We start from the raw sequence: 11,435 nt of genomic DNA, 5'->3' as shown, positions 1-11,435 counted from the left end.
GTTTGTTGTTCTTCCAAGACAATGAAAAAAAATTTTTATATCTCATGTGACTTAGTGTTCTAAGTTCTGTGTTCTAAGTTCTGTCTCTGAGTTCTGTGTCTCTCTGTCTTGTTACATCTGTATTTATACCAGTTGATTCCAATCCTATCAATCTCTATTCCAAAGGTTAGGGCGTTTCTTATCTCCATTCCAGGGAGTAAAGATTATGTAGTTTAAGGGTGATTGTTTGTAGTTAAAGTGATTAACTACCCGCCTGGCACTTAGTGAAGGGGTTTTATTCCCTCCCTAACTTCAGGGAAAAATCCCTACCTGGGGAAACAACCTTTCTCGGAGAGGTGACCTTGGTTAAAACACATAGTGCCAAGAAGGTGAGCAAACATATTAAGAACAGTATGCCATATATGCCAGGTCCCTTGAAACAGCAAGGATGGACCGGCTCCCAGCAGTGATTTTCTACTCGCGTGCCACAAAAAATTTTAAAACATGAAGTACCTAAGAATTTAGTCAGGGGCACTGACTTCTTTTCCCTTCGATTGTCAAATTAAAAAATGACAACAGTCAATACAACAACAGTTGTCCAGAATCAAAACTGCCTTTTTTTTTGAAACAGCAAGGATGGACCGGCTCCCAGCAGTGATTTTCTACTGGCGTGCCACAAAAAATTTTAAAACATGAAGTACCTAAGAATTTAGTCAGGGGCACTGACTTCTTTTCCCTTCGATTGTCAAATTAAAAAATGACAACAGTCAATACAACAACAGTTGTCCAGAATCAAAACTGCACCTTTTTTTTTTTTGTCAGATTGGGAAAAATATTTTTTTAGTGTGCTGCAGGATTTTTAATAATTTATGTGTGCCATGAGATGAAAAAGACTGAAAATCATTGTTCTAAACTCTTTCAATGTGTAAACTTCATTTGCATAATAATTGTATGAGTTAAGAGCCAATATTATCCCCATTTTCGCTTAGATAACTTGTTTGAAGTCACATAATTACAAGTAGTAGAAATGGGATTTGAACCCAGATTGATGGATCATAAGCTTGAGATCTTAATACGGAAGTATACTTGCATGATTGAGGTATTAAATATTCCTGATGAATCTGTCTAAATTTGAGTCCATCATTATAATCATTACAAACAACTTCATCTTCCTGGCTTCTCTCTTTTTCCTGGCAAAACCCAAGCATGGATCAACTTAATTACTCACCTTCTCTGGACATGACCAGCTGTGCATGGATACAGCTGGAGAAAATCACTCAACACACAGACTGACTTTACTCTAAATATTTGACTTCAAACCTCAAATGTCCAACTGCTGGCAACTGCACTGCATTGCCTAATCAACTAGCTTTCCCAGAACCCAAGACAGCAATTTCCCACTGCCTTCTCTCTTCCCAAACCTAAGCTTCTCTCCCTAAGTATCATTTAACTTAATCTTGTGCTTTACTGAAAAACAAAAAAAACCCCACCAGATTAAAATTCCTTCATCTTCCCACCACCAAATCAATAAACCCTCCATCTGCCAGACTGTGTTCTCTCCTATAATTGAAGAATTGTCTCTTCTAAAGGCCAATTCATCCCAAAGATTTCTTAGAATATTCTGTACTGCATTATCAACCCCTCTCTCAATAACAATACTCTCAGTATATAAATATTTAAGGATCCGCCCTTTTGAGACACATATGTGCACACACGTGCACACACACACTCACCCCTACCTAGAATCTCCATTTCCTGCTAGCAATAACCCTTTTCCTCTTCTTTACAGACAAAATTCTCAATTCAAAAACAAACAAACCAAAACTCAATTCAGTAATGCACATCCTTATGTCTCACTCGCTACGCAGTCCACTTTTACCTGGTTGCAAGCTTAACTCCTCCACCCAAACTCGTCTATCAAAATTATCATAGAACTCTAAGTTGCTGAATGGAATGGTTGCTTCTCTGTCTTCATTTCATTAGACCCTCTCTCCTCAGGGTGAGGAGAAATAAGGAGGAGACAGTAGTCTTCTTAAGTAAAATCTATAGTGTGGCAGAGGCTGAGAGGTGCTATGAAAACAACACAACCTGCAGAAAATAAAGTTGACACAGGCAAAACTCAGGCTCTGCCAACACCCTGTTCACAGATGCTTTAAAAGTTATATATAGCAATCAAGCATGGGCGTCCAATTCAGCAAATCTGTAATCAGTTGACTAAAGTATAACGTGTGAAAACAAATTTTGGCAATCTGATGTAATGCAGTTTATCTGAGGTGTATCTTCTTAAAGATTTAAAGAGGTGACATTTTCATTTTGGAATTCATAATCCCCTCGAACCGTGGTCAGCAAACTGCGGCTCGTGAGCCACATGTGGCTCTTTGGCCCCTTGAGTGTGGCTCTTCCTAAGCCTTAGGAGTACCCTAATTAAGTTAATAACAATATACCTACCTATATAGTTTAAGCTTTAAAAATTTGGCTCTCAAAAGGAATTTCAATCGTTGTACTGTTGATATTTGGCTCTGTTGACTAACGAGTTTGCCGACCACTGCCCTAGAACTTTGTTTCACCAGAGACCAGAAAAATGAAGAATACAGCGTACTTCCATCAGTAATGTTGATCATTCCTCTGTGTGTCTGTGTTTTTGTGTGTCTGTATTGGGGCCCCTGGGGAGGGGGTTAGGGCAGTGGATAGGAAGCTGTGTGGGGAGTAAATTTGTATGTTCCTCTGGTTATATGCAGCTCCATGAACTTCCACAAACAGTACTCTAGGCTTTTACAGGCAAGAAATCTAAGGGTATACTTTTGGAAATGAAAGTATAAATCCAAAGAAAAACAAAGTTTTAAAGCCAACATCAGAAAAAAACAAACAAATACCTTTCTGTTCAAAATCCAAATAAGATATATGCTCCTACTTGATAATAGATAGTGCAAAAGCATACAGTCTTCCTTAAAAACTGCCATTAGCTTATCATAACAATGAAGACACTAGCAGGAAAACTAGATTGTAAACAGTGGATAACCCCAAATCTGTTGGATTTGACTATAAACTGAGCTTAACATAATTTCACTCAGCAGTAGAGCCAGCATGTAAAGGGATACAGAAAAAGAGGCAACAGCACACCCCAAAATACAACATCAATAGTCCAGGCATCCTGGATACAACATTTGTTACAAGACAATGAAGCAAGGCTTGTTTTCGTTAAGATTTAAGGAGTAGAATCAATGACAGGAATGGATGTGCCTGGGTGTGAGTGGAGGGAGAGGTGATACTTGCTCTGCGGGCACCGAAAGGTGGCCTGGAAGAATAACCACGCACACAGTCAATAAACACCAGGGAGCCTCTACCTGGTAGTATCTCTGCTTGGGCCCAGATCTCATAAGGAGCCACACCTCCCACCCAACACTATGCCTGGTCTCCCTTGGCCCCCAAGCTCAGGAGAATGAGACCATCAGTCAACACTGTGGAGGCACTGGCCCTGGGAGCCCTCTATGCCCTGCCTGGGGGTCCGACCTCAGGATTATGTTCCCACCAGAGTTCCACTTATCACTGTAGCCTTTCTAGTTTGTTTTTTAAAGCTAGTTTATGTCATTTACTACTTTAGCTCTTTTATATATTTTTTAAAGGAGAAATTCATTCTATTTTTTGTGTATGATTGTACTGACTCTTTTACTATATCATTTCACTTTATAATGAGTACAGAAAAGATATTCTATTTATTTCACAATTTATTTGATCATTATTACTTTTGTTAATTTTAAAGACTATTTTAAAAATGTAATCTTTATCAATTAAAGTACAGATATTACTTTTCCTCCTTTCGTGGCTCCACAGCGATCCTTTCTGTACCTTATGGTAGACAATTACTAACTGCATTCCTGACCCTAAAAAATCAAACTGCTCAGTAAGGCTGATGGTGCCATTATAAAGCAATGGAATGGAGCCATCTAGAAGATTCCAAGCCAAAATTCCTCATAGTAATAATAACACTGGCCCCAGCAGTGTATAGATATGTGACAAGCTAGTGTCTTCTTAAGTCCTGAAATGCTCAATATCTTTCTAAGACAATGTCAATTCCACCTAAATTATCTCCATAAACCAGGACACTGGCAAATGCACTGGAAGTTGCCCAGTTGCGCTTTGCCAGTTTCTGGCTGCTGCAGGGCAGGCTGTCTGCGCCTAGTTTTCCAGTTAGCCAGGGTATGCTCCTTGGTCTGAGGCTGCTCCAAGCCCTGGAGGTTTAGTGATCCCAAAGTGCTTACGTTCTCTCTAAAGCTATTTTGTTCCTACTTCCTCATCAGCGGAGTTGGCCCAGTGAGTTTTAAATATTTATTTTCAATAAAGATAGAGTCACAGACCATTTCTTGGGAAAATATAGATTCTGATGTTCCTCTTTCATTTATTTATCATTAAAGCTCCACTTCAGGAAAGTGACTCAAAGTGTGTCCCCAGAGCTGCAGTTAGAAATCAGGAATGGAAAGGATGCCATTTCTCATCTTGACGAAGGAGGGCAAGAGAGAAGACTCCTGTAGGAAGCCTTCGGAGAGAACTACATTTATCTTGCATTGTTAATTATACTTTTGTTGTTGATTTATTTTGTTCTGGAATGAGCTATCTGCAATCTTTAAAGATAAAATGCTTTCTGTTCATTTCTATTTTTGTTACTCTTGTATCTATTTCTTTGTTAGCTTTGACCTTCCTGTTATTGGGATAGCCGATTGCTGCCTCTTTTCTCTGCTGGTATTCATCATCTAAGTGGGGTCTATGATACTTTTAAAGAAATAAGCATTAATTATTTTCTTCAGGCTGCACATAAACACCCAGACTAGTATATGTGGTTTATGCAAATGAGTAGCACCACTGTATAAAAAAACAGCTTTCATTTCATTTACAATTATAAACTTAATTTTTTTCAGCAATTGATGGATTAGGGTAGTAGAGTGTCCTTGGCAGGCGAGAAGAGTGTCTAAAAGAATACTGCAGGGTTATCCGTGACGGACACACTAACAGAAAAAGAAAATACAAAGGAGATGTAATAAATTGAGGAGACTCTTGCTTTAGACCTGCTCACAAGGGAAAGTTAGAGTAAGTCAGAGAATGCATGGTATTCATACTTGTAGATACAGATTAGTTCATTCTGCTTAATGCCCCTGTAATACTAAGAAATGTCAGTTTTAGAGAATGTGATATGCATTGTCTATATAACCAGAGATTATGAAATTGTTCATGTTCAAGCTACATGTGGGACTGCAGTTAGGATTCCATAAAGAACTAAAGTTTGCATTTCAGATTCTAGTGGGGAAAACAGAGCCACAGATCTGTGAGATGTGAGCATGAGGCCTGCGCTGGGAGCCGGGTAATCACTGGTGCCAAGACCAAGGCTCACTGAAAAGTCACCCGCTGAGATTCCCAGAAGGCACCACAGGTGAAGAAAGGAACACCTCTTTCCTAATTACACCCATGAAACAGTATGGTTTACCCACAGGCTGGGCCTGTGTACAGAACCGTCATCTCTCAAAGCCCCAGGGGAGTTATGAGCCAGCTTCACTAAGAGAAGGGCAGAGATTTCCTGACCATGACAATGAGGAAAGGGAATGGAGGACCATAGTTTGTCTCCCCAACTCAGAACTGTCAAGATCTGACAGGCCAGATTGTGGAGAATGACACCTTCCCATCAACAGAAAAGCACCTTTGTCCATTACTAGGCCACAGTGTAAAGTTTCCTTAAACATATATTAGCCAACAGAAATTAGCCTCTAGGAAGTCTACAGAAAAGGCAGTGTGGAGCACTGGAGAAAACATGGGCCTTGTCTTTGGAGAGCTCAGTGCTCAATGCTGACACACAATAATGCATAATAAATGATAGCCAGTCATGGTGCAGAAAAAGGAATGTTTACTCATCTTTTCCTCACCTGACTGCTCCTTCGGAAATAAAATCCTTCATTCTACCTAAATTTTCCATGTGACTAAAAATTTCTATTCTCTACCTTAATAATTTTGGGTTTGGAGACAATAGTGGTCAGAATTTCAGGAGCTGGAGTCAGTCCCTGGGTTTGAACGCGAGCTATTCCGTTTACTGGCTGTGTGATCTCACGCAGGCTATGTGTGCCTGAGATCTCAGCCTTGCCTGAAAGTGGGCGCCATGACAGCACTTATACTTCACTGGGCCACAGTGAGGATTAGAAGAGATAATCCATGCACAGGACTAGCACAGCAGCTGGCACATGGATATTCAAAAAACAATTCATTACAATGACAGTATCACCCACTAGGACTTTTATTATTCACATTCTTATTATATTTATTCTGGAATAAAATGAGAAGCAATGAGTTTTACATGATTAATATGACACATTAGGAAAGTTTAACCCAAAGCTTCTATTCACCATTCCCTTTGTACCCAAAAGGCCCTGGATGTTGATTTTTAATTGAGGAAATGAACAACTTTGCAAAACATCTCTAACAATTCACAAAGAAATATCTGGTTTTTCTGGTAGGTTTTTGTACATTGTGAAAGCAGCCAGAGGCTTTTCAAAGTTTTCTAAACTGATAAGACAATGAGCTGCCACTGCACTATACTAGAAAAGAAAAAATAACCAGATTGGTTTTGGAAAGCCTACCTTAGAGGCAGCAAATATAAGTTAAAGCTATGCATTTCAACTTAAGTTATTAGCATAGAGGGTTTATACTACATATACTCCTATCTTTCATTTTTCTAGAAACAAATTAATCCCAGAACCACTGCAGTACACTTTGCAATATTAAAAAAGAATTACCTAGATAGAGAAAAATGCATTTGGGAGCCATCAAAGTATGTTTTAATTAATCTATAACATAAAAATGTGAAATAAAAATAATTTGTCTTTCCCATTTTCCTTTCAACTTTCTTGGTATATTCCAACATTAGAGTATATAAAAAAGCATACCTAAATACTGAAAATATCTAGCAATTCAACCTGAATATTATTTTCTTGTTGGTCAAATTAATGCATTCTAATATACTCCAGGGAATTCTAATTGCATGAAATTTATGCTAAATTTGTTTTTCAATTTTTCTTCTACTTACTTGTGCAGCCATGCAAAGGAAGGTATATATTAAAAGCCTTCTCATTCATCATTTACTTGCTTATTAATTTGTTTGGGAATTAAATTTTGTTTTCATAACAATTCTTCATCTGGAAATACTGGCTCATATAAGGCTCACTACTTGAGATTGATGTTCCTTCTTTATGAGGAAATAAACTGATAAGTTACACAATAGAGCAAGTAATGGAAGAATCTGGTTAAACAAGCTTTCTAAAAATAAGACAATTCATTCTATATACATGGGCAGATTCCTAAATATTTGAAAGCCATAAAAGACAATTAACTCTAAAACTATACATATTTCAGAAAATCCAATCTTTCACTAATGATGCCAAAGATAGTTTAGGATGCTACAATGTTACAGGTCATCATTAACAAAACTGGCCATCATTGTATTATGCTTCAGCCAATGAGATGCCAGATGAACTAGTTTTTACTCTACTGGTCTGCCCCATAAAGCACACATAAACTAAGGGAACATATGGTCCTGCTAGATCCTACCAAAGCTATAAAAATTCTGAATTAGTGAAATTCTGACTTAGACAATGTAATTCTTAGTCATATATACCAACCTGGACATACAGAAATCCCTTTTAATTATAGTGCTAAATTTAATAATGGATTTTTAAAGTGCCAAGTCAAATAGATAACCATTGTAGTACATAATCAAACAAGAGACTTAATATTGTTTTTCTCTAGTAAATAAATGAAATTCTGCTTTACTAGATTCAATGTATATATTTTAAAAAATCAGGTGACACAGGCTTCTAGATTAATTCAGTAAATTAATTTCAATTAATTTGCATGGACGTCTAGATTTTGTATAGTACATGTATTAGTTTTTTATTGCTGCTGGGACAAATTACCACAATGTGAAATCACCTTGAGCTGAAATCAAGGTTGCCTAGTCTGTGTTTCTTTCTGGAGGTCTTGAGAGAGAATCACATTTCCTTGCCTTTTCCAGCTTCTGGAGGCTCCTGCATTTCCTGGCTCATGCTCCCTGCCTCCAACTTCATGTAACCTAATGTAGTCACATCCAGGATGTGAGGCATTTTGTGTGGCCATTATTCTGCCTATAATGGTACATCAGATTTTTGCCTAAACCTGTAATATTCAATTCAAGTTAATATTCACCCAGTAAATTAAAATTCTCTATTATTATTATTATTATTTGCAATGAAAATTTAAAATAAAAATATGTAAATGTGCAACAGATTGTTACATTTTAGCTCAATAGGTATGTCAATGTGCCCAGCCACTGATTTCTTCCCATTCATGTTTGCATAAATTTGGCACTTCATCCATGAGTTTATCACAACTCAGTACACTATGATAGAAGTATTATTCCCTCAAGACAATGTAACACATATTGCTTACTATACCTGTTATATATTATTGCACATTATCTTTTTTACCCCGAGGCTACATCTCAGACACAGTAAAAGCTTCATAAGGAAATACTCTTCCAAAAACATTGACTTCACACATACATTTTTGAGGAAGAGGGCTTTTGGAAGAGTTGATTGTTAGTGTTGGCATGGATTCTGGAGATACCACATGCTGTGTTAGAAAGGATGCAGAGAAAACTTGGCTAAGAGACCCTCACCGTCTTGCTTGAGGTCACTAAGCTAATCTGAGACAGATCTGTCTCCTGATAGACTAAGTCAGCATTTCCCCCACAATTATGACGCCATTCACCTTGCACATGAAATAGTCAACTATTACTCTTCATCACCTTATCACATTGTAAATCAATAACTTTGCCAATTAACACCTCAAGGGATTGCAGAAGTTGTATTTTATTATTCTGTCCTATGACAACATATAGCCTAACCCAAGGATAAAACCCTAAGCAGACCCTGTGTAAATTATAGAAAATTTATTACTGTTACACAATAAGAAGAAACTTAGTACTTAAAAAAGAGAAACTGCCAAGTAGACAACAAAAATGAAGGATGATAAACCTAGACCAATATTGCAGCTAATTTCCATAAATCAAAGAAAAAACTTGCAAATACTGAACTTTTTCATGATTAAAACAATGATGTTTTCTTTTGGTGGATTACAATGAAACGAGCACAAGGACTTTTGAAATGTATTTTCTGGGACAAATAAAAGATGATTTAGAAACAGCACAGTCTGAGCAGCATCATTATGTCCAAAGCATTATAGAAATTCTGTCATTTCCCCCAAATATTTTAATGCATGCTCAAAAATATTAACTAAACACAGTTATAGCCTTAACTTAATAAATTACAATTGTCACTCTGATTTTCAAACTAATTTTGTTCAAATATTAAATGCATATTATCTCTATAAATATAGAGATATATAATTTCCTTTAGAAAATAGGACTAAATTTCACTTTTTAAAAAAGTTGTAGGAGAAAAAGCCTCTTAAGTTATCAACATAACTTTATTTTCTTGGTTTGTAAAGGAGACTTAAAATCAACTTACTTGATGTAATAGGGCACTTTATTATGTGAAATGGATCTTTGCCACGGCAGCTGGACTGAAGCTGAGGAAACAAAGGGAGGTTATTGGAAACACTGCTAACCCCACAGCCTTATGCCTTAATGCAAAGCAACTGAACATGTTTTACAGCAAATTCAATGAAAAATGCTCTGGTTTTCCAGCTGGATTCCTATAATTATAAAATCTGCAAGGCCAAAAAAACAGTCACTTTAAAAATTCATTTGAAGCAATAAAAGAACACAGGTCCAATTTCTAATGCCACCTCGAAGTAATTGAACTTGTTGATAAAATTACTTTTCAAAATCAAGTTTTATTGTTCATAGTCAACGCAGTGTAAAACTTAGTACTCTTTGGAAATATATATATATATGGCATATCCAGATTATAAACTAAATTTCTCAAGACTGAAATTTCCAAGTCACTAGTAACATTCTTTGCTTTATTTTATAGTCACAGGAATAACTATTAAGAACAATTGGCATTTAAGCAAACTCAATCATATGAATTTTTAAAAAGGAAAATTGAAATAAACATAGGCAAAGGGTTGTAAAGAACCAAGGCAATTAAATGGATAGAAGAATCTCAAAAATGTATTTCATTTTAAATACACAGAAAATATAGTTTCCTACATTTTTACACTTGACATCACTATGATGGAGACTTTGTGAGACTTTTTCACTGAGGTACTTCTTTTTTTTTTTTTTACAAATTCTAGTTACTCCTTATATTATTCCCAAATTAAGCCAATTATTTTAAGGCTTATTTAAGAAGAACTGTACATGTGAATTTAGAAAAATTTTGCTAAATGAACTAATAAACAAATTAAAAAATAAATAAAACTTCGTAACTATCACTAGACTCTCATACAACTAGTTCTCACCAATATTCTTTTCTGAATTTCATGTCATAGTACTACCTCAAAAATATATATCATTCTCAACTCTGTAAAGCATTTGTGAATATATCTGTTGATAAGGAAGCCAACAAGATAGATATTAAAGCTCCATTTGATAAATGAGGAACTAAACATTCAAGAGGTTAAATAATTTGCTTAAGTAAATGGCTGAGCTCAGACATGATCTCAGGGTTTCTGACCACTAGTTCGGCAACCTTTCTATTCAACAATTCTTCCTCTCTTTATAAGATGGGAGGACTCCCTTCTCTAACTATGTCCATGAAAGTCTTAAAAAGGGATGAAAATGTGGAGTGAAGCATATTAAGCTTCTCATTAGAGCCAACCTCATTTCAGTGTTGGCACAGGGTAATAGGTCGGTTTCTATTTTGTGCCTAACTAAACAGGCTCCTTTTATAACCAGGGCTAATGTCCAAGAAATATAATAAAGCCAAAAATTCCAAGCAGCAGGGATAACAATTGTTCAATTTATTAATTGGGATTGTGTTTACACTTCTAAATTCATTTTCATAATTGTTTTAATTTGAATAATTCTGACTTCCTTAGACTATCAGTGCTAAGACAATAGAAGGCAATGCACTTGAGGTTCACAATTTTTACAAATGTTTTATTTCCTAAGAAATAAGACTTTGATTTTTATTATGAAAGAATAGCTGCTAAGTGTCAAGTTTCATCAGTACTAATAGATGACTAATCCTTATAACAGAAGTGTAAATAGAGTCTCAGTTCCTTGTTAAATTCTCTTTAATTTGGTCTTAGCACAAGGCTTTATATTCTATAAAAGTAAGTTTAAGAAATCTGGAGTGATTCATACCAAACAAATAGATTGCAAATTATTTAATTCATCAGCACTGATAGTATCCAAACTTTAGAAATGCATCCTGGCATGCAGGTAGACTTTATCTTCCAGGAAGTGCTATAGATCACTCAAAGATGGCCCATCTAAGGGCTCAGGTGTGTGAGAGAGGCGGGGGAGGAAGGGAGGG

General features: G+C 36.3%; 1 protein-coding gene across 3 annotated transcripts in view; it reads right to left on the bottom strand.

The window, feature by feature from the left end:
- The window catches only part of UTRN (utrophin), a 461,667-nt gene that overhangs the window by 84,755 nt on the left and 365,477 nt on the right, over positions 1-11,435 (bottom strand). For all 3 annotated transcript variants that reach the window (XM_015558521.1, XM_006755401.2, XM_015558522.1), the window contains one exon: positions 9,519-9,579. In XM_015558521.1, coding sequence (XP_015414007.1) covers positions 9,519-9,579 — 61 coding nt within the window. The remainder of the gene's footprint in view (positions 1-9,518; positions 9,580-11,435) is intronic.

This window comes from Myotis davidii, unplaced genomic scaffold (assembly GCF_000327345.1).
Source record: "Myotis davidii unplaced genomic scaffold, ASM32734v1 scaffold292, whole genome shotgun sequence".
Classification (NCBI taxonomy): Eukaryota; Metazoa; Chordata; class Mammalia; order Chiroptera; family Vespertilionidae; genus Myotis; species Myotis davidii.
This window is presented reverse-complemented; position numbering and strand designations above follow the sequence as displayed.